The 13,110-nt window shown below is 43.1% G+C and overlaps 1 protein-coding gene and 1 long non-coding RNA gene across 4 annotated transcripts in view; one reads left to right on the forward strand and one right to left on the reverse strand.

Annotated features, from left to right (window-relative positions):
• LOC135259877 (A disintegrin and metalloproteinase with thrombospondin motifs 20) overlaps window positions 1-13,110 on the forward strand; it is a 132,119-nt gene that overhangs the window by 106,308 nt on the left and 12,701 nt on the right. For both annotated transcript variants that reach the window (XM_064344755.1, XM_064344756.1), the window contains one exon: window positions 12,894-13,061. In XM_064344755.1, coding sequence (XP_064200825.1) covers window positions 12,894-13,061 — 168 coding nt within the window. The remainder of the gene's footprint in view (window positions 1-12,893; window positions 13,062-13,110) is intronic.
• On the reverse strand, window positions 622-9,893 carry LOC135259878 (uncharacterized). Of its 2 annotated transcripts, XR_010331420.1 has the most exons (5): window positions 9,779-9,893; window positions 9,495-9,669; window positions 7,753-7,837; window positions 6,434-6,491; window positions 622-2,958 (listed from the first exon to the last, which is right to left on the reverse strand). It is a non-coding gene; the product is annotated as an uncharacterized LOC135259878 (long non-coding RNA). The 2 variants fall into 2 exon arrangements; XR_010331419.1 differs by lacking the exon at window positions 6,434-6,491.

The following is a 13,110-nucleotide window of genomic DNA, read 5'->3' on the forward strand; positions in this document are numbered from 1 at the left end:
ACTAATATTTGTTATTTTCTATATTGAACCACAATTAAAGATTTCACTGAGAATTAACACGTAGTCTCTAGCTGAACCTTGTGACTATATCAAAAATTCCAGATGAAATAAATAATGAATAATTGAATAATTAAGATCCAAATTTGACACAGAATCCTGTTGTAGCTCGACCCTCATAGTCCCCCTTTCATTTAGGTCACGGTTGTGATCTCATCCCTTTGCTCATCCCTTCATTTCAGGGGAGATACAGAATTATGCCAGTCCCGTGCCTTGAAACTTCGAGACTGCTAGAAATGAGTGATGTGATGTCATTTTTGTTTCCGTGGTGAAAATGCTCATGTTAATGGCTGGCTGTGGGCCCTGTTAGGTGACTTTGAGACAGCCATTATCCGAATTATCGGTTAAACTACTGTATGTTTTCTTAGACATTATAAGGCCACGTTTTTGCTCAAAACGAGGCCAGATTCTGAACAGAGTGTGACAGATGACGGAGGTTAGCCTGACTGTTTAAATTTTCAAAAAAGGAAAAATCCCATTTGGTGACAGCATGGTGTCTTGTGGTGGAACAAATGGAGATTAATGGGTTTGTCAGGGGTTTGTGGTCTGTTTGGAGACAAGAAAAAAAGCCTCATCAGTTTTATTTGTTTACAGCCGCAAAAACGTTTCCCAATTCCCATTACAGTAAATAGTTTACTTAGCCCTTGATGATGCACATATGTCAACAAATGCCTGGATGTCTCAATACTCTATGTAATTCCAACCTATGAACCATTAGTGGAATTACTTGATTTTATGAGTTTGCTGGCTGACTAGCTAAATCTAGCTTTATTTCTTTTTTAGCCAACTAGCCAACCAGTTTATAGAATACTTAGTTATGTGCCGTTTTAAATTAGATGTGACGCTTGCAAACATTAGCTTTGCAGCTTTTTCACAGTTCCATGAATGCCTAGCAACAGTAGCTAAGCCATTTTAGTCAATTAACAAGATAGGTAGCTACTTAGCAAGGTGTGTATGTAAACTATGACCTGTTTAAATGCATGGTTGGAAACCAATTAACTCAAGGTGAATTAGATGGTGTTGTTGTACCTTCGCTCTTTTATTACACCTCCCACCTGTTGTTATTTAGCATTTTAAAGTTGTGTATGAAACCAAATCACAATTACAGTACAATGCATTTACAGTATGTTTCTGTTGATCTGTGTTGAACTCATTTTAATGTTGGTTTGGTCTTTAACGGGGTGTCCAGTCTTAGGGCCTCCAAATAGGGCCAGTCTGGGTGCAGGTTTTTGTTTTAGCCCAGCACTATGATGCTGAGATCAGATAATTAACCAGCCTTTTCTGGTAAGACAGGACACCTCTGATCTAATGAAAATAAATTTATGTAAAAATAAATGTGTATATATATATATATATCTCAAAATATAGTGAGGGAGAACATATAGCCAGGGTTAACCAATGAATAACTTTGAATTTATTTCAATTTTTTTTGGACAAGATTTAGTTTTAAGTGCCATTCTATGGGTATTAATACTTGGCTCTAACATGCTAGCCAGAATTTGGAGAAAGATTTTGTCCCTCTAGGTTATGTTATGCTTCATAATAGAATTGGGCAGCCTAAATTTTACTGTGAAATCAAATCTTGCAACATTTCCAATCTGTAAAGAAGCCAAAATGTTTCTTTCCCACTGTTTCTGAGTAGACATCCACATAGGCTAGGCTCAGAACTGGTTAGTGGGTAAACGTAAAGTAAACAATGGAAATAGTATATGAACCAGGCTTTTAAAGATGGTGACTTGGTGGTGTAAACATTCAAAATCTGTTCAATACAGGTTTGCAGTAGTTCTTCTATTCAGATTTTCATTAGTGCAGTACAGACTTACCTGGTCATTGGTTGACTGGTGATGTCATCGGTTTAGCATTTTGAAGGAAGGCTGTTTCCCTTCTTATTGAGTGAGAACTTTAGCACACAAACAGTCTGTTGACCATAGCATCAGTAGTGTGTAATCAGTACTTAAGAGTGATGGGTGAGCTTGTCTGCTGTAACTCAAATGAAAATCCATTTAAATATTTTCGTGCTTGCTCAGTACACATAGTGACATACTAACATGTTGATGGCTGTTGGCCATGAGGGGTGTGCATGTGTGTGTTGAAATGAGCATATATTCAATTTATTGAATGGATAAGAATAGTGTTAGAGCACTTACCATATATGAGACATCGGTAAGACAAACGGTTTTGTCATTTTTAGAAAGAAGTGAAGAAAGCACGCAAGTGAAGAAAGTAATGACAGATTGTCTGCTTTTGTAACTCATCTTGTTACGGTGTAAATCTGACGTGTGTAGAGACATATTTGTCGGTGGCATAATAAATATTAACGTGAATTAGTTATGCTATGTATCCATGCAGTGAAAAGCAATGGATGACAACAACTTGTACGCTTTTTGACGTTTCTCTGTGGCAGAGCAGAAAACGCCATTTCCGCTAGTTTGGGCTTGGTGCAGAGGGAGGTGGATCCCCTGACCCTTTCCCCTAACCTCCTGCTTGTGCCCAAATGAGATCCACATGCGTGGCTCTTGGACCCCGTGGAACTGACACTCGCTTTCGCCCGGAGCCATTCGGGGGGCGGGGCACGTCTGCACGTCGCCCCAGGGTTCGGGTAGTCGTGACGTCGCCGAGCCCGCCTCCTCCGATCCTTTCCCATGCCTCCCGGGCCGGGTCAGCCTCCGCCATCGGCACTTAACCCCCTTCTGGAAACCTTGGCAGCTGGGGAGAGTTTGTTTGGAAGCAGAGTGAAATTGTAACCTTGGTGACCTTTGACCTTTTCGTACGTGTTTATTCATCTGAAGCGAGTAAAGCGCCAGTGCTGTTGAGGGCCGGTGTCTGAGGCTGAACGCCCCAGGGCTTGCTCTCGTTGGTAGACCTCACTTTCCCGCCTCCGCCTAACTTGTCTCAAGTCTGCTGGATGGAGGAGAAAAAAAAAAGAAGTCATGATGAAAATATAGCGACTCCCGACACAACAACGCTCCGTTAATGTGTCAAATGTGAGAAAGTTGGTGTGAAATGGCCCAGCTGTTCAGTAAAGCAGTTTTATTTTTTCTTTCCACATTTCCCCCTACAGCATAATTCCCTGCCTGTTTGTACCACAAATTGAAAATATGTCTCCAGGTTCTGTTCCAAAACAACTGATATATTGGTGTGGTCTTCCTCTGTCCCTTTTATGTCTTGTTCACTTTCATTGTAAACAAGAGAGCTGTTTAAAAAAAGCTTACTACCACAAAATTATACAGCACCCGAGACCAACGTGGTTCTTTGATGGATTAAAAGTGTTGTTTGTCCTAGTGGAAAATTTCAAAATCACAAATAAATAAATCTTCTCTATAAATGCGGGAACATTTTCGGTTTCCTTTCATGCATGAAAAGTTTTATTGTGTTTTTCAAAGTAGAAGAGTAGTGAATTCATGAAGGGCAGTTAATTTATTATTAATCTCAAACAGTTGGAGAGACTGAACAAATGATTCTCGTTCTACATTAGGGACATTGATATTTGAGCTCTCTATTGTTTCATCTGTTCCGACAGCTGCTTCCCTCTAAATTTTGATAATTGATGGGAATATGTAATATGTTTGTTTGCTATTCTCTTAAAGTACTGACCCGAGCGCTATAGCAGTTCAGGGAGATGTTTGTTGATGGGACAGCCAGCTGTGACTGGGTTTCCTGGTCAAAATGAAAGGAGACACTGAGTGAAATCTGGAAGCGGTTATCTGGTCTTTCCCTGGCTGGCACGGTGATCAGAAACAGGCTCGACCCCTACCCTTTTCCTCCTAAACTCACAGTTGTCTGTGAGAGTTTAAAACTTTGTTGACAAATCTCTTTTGAATTTTTTTTTTTTTTCAAACTCCGCTTAAGTTGGTGAGGTGCTGGCTTAAGAGACGTCAGTTCTTCAGGTCTGTAGTGGGCTATGGTGTCACACAGAAACATCCATTTTGTTTTTTCTTTTTACATTTTTGAGTTAATTTCTTGTTTCATCCGTATTCCCTGTAAATATCTTTAATGTTTTATTCGAAGAGTGGCACCTTCTATAGCACAGTGTCCCCATCACCGGGCTGGGGTCCTGGATGGCTAAACGCTAGCACCAAGCTGGCTAGTTGGAGAGAACTCCCCCTCTATAGTCCTGCTCTTCCCAACACTTCTTCCAACTGGGTATATTTTTTCTCACCACAGTTTCAGTGTTTTGTTCTTCCCGCTGGGGAGTTTTTTTTTTTTTTTTGCTGGTTTTTTAGGGGGGGGCGGGGGGATTGGGGTTCAGGCTCGGTCAATTTTCCCATTTCCTGTTTTCCTGCGAAGCGTCATTGTGACAGTGACCGCTGAAATGCTAGACAAATAAAACTATTGAATTGAAAGATATTTTATTGGCTCTATGCTTAGAGTAACCTGTGGCTGCATTTGGCAGCGATTTCTTTCCTGAAGCTAATTCCAGCTTGTATAAAGTGTCCTGACTTTTTAGGATTGTGGTAAAAACCGTCCTCTAACATTATGCTGGCTCATCGTACCAAAGCCAAAACATTAACATAAAACTCCACTTCCCTTCCTGAAGCGGTTGGGCTTACAACCTATTGCTAATTTGCAGTTTAAAAGAAAGAGAGGGAAATGCTTGCGGCGTAACCTAGGTAACCTGAGCCCAGAAGGGTTAGGCAGGTTCTGTAAACGAGCCAGCTTTCGCGGCACGGTGTCGACCCATATCGCTGCCGTGGCACCCCAATAAAAGGGCTTCGGCGTAAACACCGCGCTCCGCTTCTAGGAATGTGCTAATGAAAGGCATGCAGAGCAGGTGTCTGACTTCGACACACAAAAAAAAATAAATAAATAAAATTCAACACGACCTCATGCACTCACTGGACGAAAGGCTTTATTTCACAAGTGTACAATGAGGTCCAGTTCCGTTTTGGAATTTCATACGACCACCTGCTTAATTATTTAATTAGCCAAATATTTTATTTGGCCTGACTTTTTTATTTTTATAAAGTCATGAACTGCAGCTGCAGCTTGCTCATGTAGTATTGGTGAAAATTGTATACTTTGGTCTCATGTGAAGCAACATTGGTGCGTGCAGACATTTGGAAAATTAAGACAGGGTCACTGGTTGGAATGAAAATCTGGATAGCAAACGATCCTTTAGGGCGGGGGTGTCCAATCCCATCGTAAAAGGGCCAGTGTGGCTGTGGCAGCTAAGACCCCTGATTCTACTTATAAAGGTCTTGGCTGGAGTTGTGCACCCCTGGCTGTGTCCATTTCAAATTCAGGTAACTTTTTGACCTGAAAAAAGTCTAATTCAGATGATGACAGCTTAAAGTTTCTCATTTTCCTCATCAGTCCTCTTTGTACCCTTGAAATGTGTTGTGAATTTTCTGGTTGTGTGCGCATTATCTTCCTTTTTAAAGACGGATTAATGCTACATGCTGTCGAGTGGCCGCACGGATTGGCCGCATGCTTAGTACAGGCTTCTCACGGTTATTCACTTATTCGCTTCATCTCTGATTAAGGGGGAGACTCGGCCTTGTCAGAGCCAAGGTGGTCAGGACAGGGGGCGGACGGGGGAGGGGGGGGTGATCCTCACTTTAAAAAAAAGAAAGGGAGACAACCGCGAGATGTGGAGATGAATGTCAGCTGGAGGGGCCCCGCTCGGCGAGAACATTAAAAGAAGGGGGTCCCTTCGTTCCTGTCTTGCGGTTCATATCTGTCTGTCTTCTCTGTCCGCTGTTGACCTGCGGAGGCGGCAGGACTTGCAGCCGCCATCTTGTGTCTGTCTGTATCTGTCGCCATATCTGTCTGTCTTCTCTGTCCGCTGTTGACCTGTGGAGGCGGCAGGACTTGCAGCCGCCATCTTGTGTCTGTCTGTATCTGTCGCCATATCTGTCTGTCTTTTATGTCCGCTGTTGATCTGCGGAGGCGGCATGACTTGCAGCCGCCAGCTTGTGCCCTGAGTATTAGCTCAAGAGGGCCGGTGGTAAAGGCGCTGGTCATAACGTGGTCAGCGTTAAATTCACTTGAATGCAACTCAACCCTAACAGCGTCAAGTCCATCGTAATAGAGTCAAGTTCACTGAGGCTGATTGGAATAATATGCGTTTGTTGTAATAAACTGTTTAATAACGAAGATGTTATTGGGTATGTTTACCGCAAAAGCACACTTTTTTTAACTCTTGAGGAAAATATTACTTTCTCACCTTAAAGTTGAAGTTTATATTTATTTTCCCACTTTTTGTTATTTTTACATTGTATCAGCTTTGAACTGTTTGCTTGTTTCTGGTTGTCATACAGGGCAGTGTGGTTATAAGGGTTCTTTTTTCCTATTTTTTTTTAAACCTGCTTGAAGATCTATGACTCTTAAAGGCAGACATTCCCACCCCCCCCCCCACCCCAAATTCTGCACTTACCAGCTGTTCCCACGTCCACAACACATGTTGTTTTGACTTCTGTGTCTTTGAAAACCTCCTGCAAAAAGGAACCTTAAATACCAGAGAGGCCGGCAGTATCCCCTCAACCCCCTCTCTCTAAAACAGAACCTTTTCTTCTTACACTTTTTTATCAGCCTTTTTTTTTTATCATCTCCCAACATGTAAAGATCACCACAGCTTGAGCTTGTATTCCTAGATCCTGCCGTTTATCGGTTTATCCTGGGCGTAAAGGCCACGTTCTTGGCTGGAAGCCAACTGTGTGCCAGCTGTGACGCTAGGCTATGCGTGCGCAAAGTGATTGTGCAGGCGCATGCGTGCACGTGTGAATGTGTGCGTGCATGAGCGACATACATCTGCACTGAATCTGTCAGAAAGCCATAGAAAGTGCAATAAAATACCTAGATGTACGTAACTGGTATAAACTATAGACTGTAGGAGATTGCTACGATTGCTCTAACAAGATTATTGCATATGCACAGAATCTGCTTACTTGATAGCAGCTGTGTGTGTGCATGTGTGTGTGTGTGTGTGTGTCTGTGTGAGAGAAAGAGAGATTGATATGTCTACTGAATTATCAGCTGCACATTTTTGAAAGTGCTTCATGAAAGTGCTGAATTGCGATCATACTAATGGTCCCGATCTTCTCCAGTTTCCTTTGAAGAGACAATGGAACTAAGGTTACCACAGTTACCATATGCTTAGCATTATCACCACCCCTCTGCCTGCATAGTGTCATGTGATTGGAAGCTGCGCTTGAGTCTTTGCAGTTCCGTCCCACTTTGATACCGTGAAAACACAAACGATACATATAACGGCTGTTTTTAAAAAAAATTCCTGTATCAAATATCAGAAATGGTCAGTAGTGGTAAATGCGAGTTCTTATTGTTTTATATTTTTACGTTTTTTTTCTTTTCTTTTTTACAAACCGGGAAAGAGATTCCTGTGTCCGTAGCAGTAGCAGTAGCAGTCAATGACTATGCGACTGGCTGAAGTCTTCATTGGTTTCTCTATTGTCTATTGGTTTTAATGTACAACTCTCTGCCCGTGATGCTTTTGTGTAACTGAAAGAACTGGGGGCATAGCTGAACATGTGCTGTAGACTTGAATAGAGCTTGTCACCTAAATTGTGGAAACGCCATGGAGGGTATTGCCTCAGTTACCAAAGGAGAATGCAACTTTCCATCCCGATCTCACAGAAACGCTGGCGCGCTCACACGCAGTGTGTTACATGAACTTGAAGTCAGGCGTGTTATTAAATTTCTCTAAAAGAATTTCAGAATCGTATGCAGCCAACTTACCTATGCAGCGATGGAGAGGGGCAAGAACTGGCTCACCTCAGGGTCTAGACCCCAGTGCCTTTTAGGGGGCTACCCTTTATCACACCTGCACACACAAAAGGCTTACATCAGTACTGCACCTAAAATCATTTCTCAACCACTGAGCTCAACCGGTTACTGCTTTAGATTTTAAGGGAATTTAAGGGAATTAAAGCACTGCCTTTATGGGCATATTGGTTTTGTATCCCGCCAACTGCCCGTCTTTGGTCTAATAACCAAAGATAGGGCAGTTTTCCCAAAGCATATGGCGACAATGCTGTATGACAGTGCAAGTGGACAAGTGTGCTTTGGTCAGCTGATCTGGGTGCTCTGGGTAGGAGCCCTGAACTATGGGTGTGTGCTGTTCTGGGCTTCCTGTAATATTTTGTGATGTATCTGACTACTGGTATCATCACTGCATCTCTGGAGCTACTGCATGGACGTTTCTTAACTGCAGAATGTGATATTGATGGTTGATATTAATATGTTACTGCTCTGAATGAAGGAATTACTTTATTGGATTATTAAAAACACACATGCAGCCACACATCAAAGCAACAGCGGTGCATGCATGAAAAATGACGATAACACAGAAAATATACGGATGTGTTTACATTGCAGTCCTTGCTTAACCTTTCTTTGTCTTTGAATCGCAAAATTTAAAATCTGTTGTTTCTGGGTTTCTGAATAGAAGTAGAAATAGGTTTTGATGATGTGAGATGCCATAGGCATCACTGCTATTTCTCGTCTTGGTTTGAAGATCTTTGCCTCACAAAATTGCAAATCTGTTGAGTTGTTAGAATTTGAGTCTGACGATATGTCATGTTGTTAATATCATACATCTTCCGGTTTTTGGTTGAATAGCTTACCAGATCGAAGCTACAAGTGTGTTATTTGGGGTTTGAATAGAAACAGAAACGGATTTTCTCTCCTGTACGTGTACATGTATAATAGCAGCTATTAATTCCAGATGACGATCTCTGGCTTATACTAGACTTAACCTGCCTGTTCATGTGGAATTAATTGGTGCAACGACTTGGGAGGGTGGTGATGTCAGGAATAGATTTAAGACCAGTTTTTCATCACTGAGAAGAAAGGATCTGATTATCAAACTGGCCTGAGAACAGGGCATTAAATTACATTGCAGTTACTTATTTATGTGTACTTGTATTTACTTTTCTCATCAAATTCTTTTTAAATTAAGTTAGTATAATTTTTTTACATTGTGCACAAGATTTTCTGTAGTGTTAAAAAACAAACATAAAAGCAGTTCTTCAGAAAAATCTGTTCATGTGCACATGGGAACATTATTTGAAATTAGCCTTAAAAAAAATCTTGAATAAATTCTACATTCTTTAAAAAATATGTATTATACAATATGTTTTTAAAGTATATTGATATTACCATGCATGCAAGGAGAATTTAATTCAAACACAGCATGAAGCTTTATGCTTATTAGATCAGTTTGTAAAGCACTTTGGGACATGCAAGCACACTGCCTACCCAAAGGTATTAGTTAAGTGCGGTGCTTGAATTGACCGGACGCATTAGTGTACTTGACATTCCTTTGTGAAACACTGACACGCCTCGCTGTGCCTAACGCAGACAGCTCGGTGATTTCGGAACGGAACAGAGCGAGAACAGGTCGGGGCTACGGCGCGGTGTGCGTGCGGGCGGGCGGATTCTCGCCCTCGGCGATGCGTTTCGGGAGGCGCTCGTCTTACCTTAGTGTACGCGAGCCCCTGCTCCGCGCGTGTAGAGGACGTCCCGGGGCAGCGGGCCGTCCTGCCCTGCCCTGCCCTGTCCTGTCCTGTCCCGTGCTGGTGGGAGCGAGGGCGTCCCCTCCGCCCCGGTCCCTCGAGCTCCTACCCCGCTCTGCTCGTCTCCAGCTCGCATTAGCTAATGACAGACAGATGAGGACTTTTTTTTTTTTGGAGGGGAGGTGGTGGGTGGGGCATGCAACCCGCAACCCCCCTCCCCCCTCCCCGCGCTTTACATCCAGACCTACTGTTTCACAGCAGCGGAGGGAAAAGGAGCACCAGCGTTCGTCTGGCTGTGTTTCCCCTCTCATTTTCTTCTTTCGCTCTCTCCCTCCTCCCTTCTCTCTTCTCTTCTCCTCTCCCCCTTTCAGCAGAATAGGAGGAGCTTCACATCTCTGGACTTGTTTGGTTTTGTCTGGGACTGGGAGGGGTGGGGGGGGGAGGTGAGAGGTGGGCGGGAGAGTTGCCGTTAGCCTGTACGTCGCGGTGCGTTTGTATCCTCGCCGTTTGGGATCAGTTGCCGGCGAAGGACAGCTTTGATGTTCACAAGTCAGCTGAGACACCCCCCTTCCCCAAGCGTGTGTTTAAAAAATGCCTGCAAAATTACAGCATGTCGGAATTCCTTGTACGTGTAAAACATATCCACCGCCCCCACCCACCCAAAAAAGAAAGAAAAAACTGTCTTTTTGGGATAATGCTATAGGTATTGCTGTGTCAACATACAGTAGATTAGCTGAATAGTAGCTTAGTTAACTTCTGTTTACTATACTAATTGTTGGTTTGTTCAGTTAACTTGACACATACTGATTATGAATGGGCATGCTTGGTGATACTGCACTTTTCTGAACACTAATGTTCACCACTTTTGTAAGTTGCTGTGGATAAGAGTGCCTGATCACTGGTTGTCATGTAATGTAATGTAATGGTTGTTTTGCAAGCCAAATCATTTTAGAATTAATATGGTTAAAATGGTTTAAAAACCATGGTTTAAAAACATGAAAGGGGGGAGGGTGTTTGATAGCAAATCTCGTTTGACGTGTCTTTGCTTCCAGCTTATATTTCAGTGCCTGCAGACCACCAACGATCCAGCTGATTATTTGTAAGTGGGACGTTGTGGCCTCAAGCCTGACCTCCCCTGAAGTCACAGCCCTCCAGAAGGGGTTTAGCGAGAGATACTCGAACCTGGTCCTCGTGGTCGTTAGCGCTGCTCGTTTGGTCTCTGCCTTTAAGCCCGCAGTGCGGTGAAGTCGCTGATTGGCCCGCGCGTACTCTCACCTGGTGCATCGGGTTTAAATCAGCCCCTGATTAGTGGGCAGGAATGAGAACCAGCAGCACCGCTGGCCCCGCGGGCCAGATTTGAGTTTCCCTGGGTTGAGTCCCAGGCTGGTCTCCGGCCAGTGTGGTTCTCTCTGCTGCCAGCGCAGAAGACACCTGGCCTTAGTGTTATATAATTCTCTGAGATCTTAATGTGCAAAGGATACAGTGTTATATTTATTATCTGAGCTGGAAGATATGCAAAAACGAAAAGGATCTTTACACATCATCTTGGTTTAATGCAGTTCGCTCATTCTGCTGTGATTGAATCGTTTGAAGAGCAGTTTCTCTTCAGGTAATACCTGAGAATCCTAACAGCCTTTATCCTTAACTTTAGATTTAATGGCTATCAAACTGCATTTATGTAGAAAAAAGAAACACTTGAATGTTATGTGTGAGAAAGAATGAAGGATAAATATTGATTGAACATTGGCCTGGGTCTTTAATTACTGCTAGACTCAAATATCCTTAAAGGGCTGATTGCATTTTCATTTCATGTCCTGGAGTAGATTCTGTGGTACCACCTTTTTATTCCTGGAATTTTTGTTTGACTTTGTTCCAAATGTTTCACAGCCAATTTATTGAAACCAGATGATTGTCTCTGGTCATTCTCTCACAGCCACAGAATTAAATCTTTCTCTTCTTCCACCCCACTCTTTCTCTATATTACTCTCCTTTCTCTCCTCTCTTCTCCTTCTTTCTCTCTGCATCTCTCACCCATTCTTTTTCCTTATTTCTCGCTCTCTCCATTTGCACTGGGGCTGCACTACACAGCCTGCGTGAGTAGAATCTACTGTAGACTTCAGCTGTACTGTGTACAGCCTTGTGTGAGAAAAACAGACGGCGACTTGATGGCCGTTTAACTGGTAGTTCATATGGAGCCATGTTTGCTTCACAGCAGATCTGTCAATGAGACAGTGACATAGCGGAACCATAGCAACGCTTAGGCCCCCATCCAATCAAACTGCTTTGTCCCCTTAATAGTGCAGTATAGCATGTGTACTGATTTTATTTATTTATTTAAACTATTACTTACTTATTACTTTTTTTTCATTCATATGGCTAGTGGACTCATAAACCTGCGTAGGTAAATAGCTGTAGGATTTGTACAGTATGTATGAAACACTTTCTTAAATTAATTATTCTGACTGAATCAAGCTGTAGATTCAGGTCACATTCTAGAATATAAAGGTTCTTGATTTTATAGAATGCCTTACCTTCTTGAGTGCATCTGCATCTAAAAATGCGTACAATAGGCTTATGACCTTTCATGTGATAGCCACATTTTTGACATATTTGTAAACGTCAAATGGATGCTTTCTGATTGGGTGTTTCGTCTGTTCTAACAGTGTATCTGTCATTGATGGTCTGCAGGTCGTTATTTCGGGTGTGCGTTCTCTCTCCTTTTTATGCAAACCATGCGCCTTATCTCCAGGGTTACCAGCGGTTTGTTGGGGAAAGGGTGTCGGATGGCGCTCTGCATTCCCAGGCTGGAGTGATTTTCTTTAAAGCTGCAGTGAACTGCTGTGGCCTGACAAAATTCTGCCGGTGATCTACGGCTCACTCAGTGCGTGAAGGGCAGGGAAACAGCCAGGCTTAAACCAGGAGGCCATCATTTTCCCATGTTTCTGTATTCATTTTATATCCTATCAGGGTATTATCGCCGGTTTTTGTGGATTGTGAATGTCACATGATGGCACCACTCAGATCACTCAGACTTTGTGTAAAGGGTTATGGCGACACACGAATCAAAAAGAGATTGTGACGAACATTGTGGGGACTTATTGTGCTCTCATTGTGTTGTGACTAGTAGGGATATGGCTATGGAACTCAAACTGTGTGGGCACTGACATCAAACAGTGTAGGCCTGAATTTTTATGGAGACCAGGAACTTTGTATTGAGCCTTGTGTGTGGACATAGATGTGATGCTAACACAGACTTTTTATTGAGCATTGTGAGGACATGACTATGAAGCTAACAGAATAACTGTACTGAGCATTGTGAGGACATGGGTATGAAGCTAACTCAGACTCTGTTCTCTTCGGCAGTGCTCGGTGAGCTGTGGAAGAGGGACGAAGCAGCGGGACGCGACCTGCGCGGACGAGTCCCGAACCCCGGTGGAGGAGGAGCGCTGCAGTCACCTGGAGAGGCCCCGCGTGGTGAAGCCCTGCAGGGCCAGGAGCTGCCCTGGCTGGAAGGCCAACAGGTGGAGCCAGGTACGGGGCACAGGTGGAGCAGGGTTCGGAGCGAGGTGTGCATAAGCAA

The sequence above is a fragment of the Anguilla rostrata genome, chromosome 7 (assembly GCF_018555375.3).
Source record: "Anguilla rostrata isolate EN2019 chromosome 7, ASM1855537v3, whole genome shotgun sequence".
Taxonomy (NCBI): Eukaryota; Metazoa; Chordata; class Actinopteri; order Anguilliformes; family Anguillidae; genus Anguilla; species Anguilla rostrata.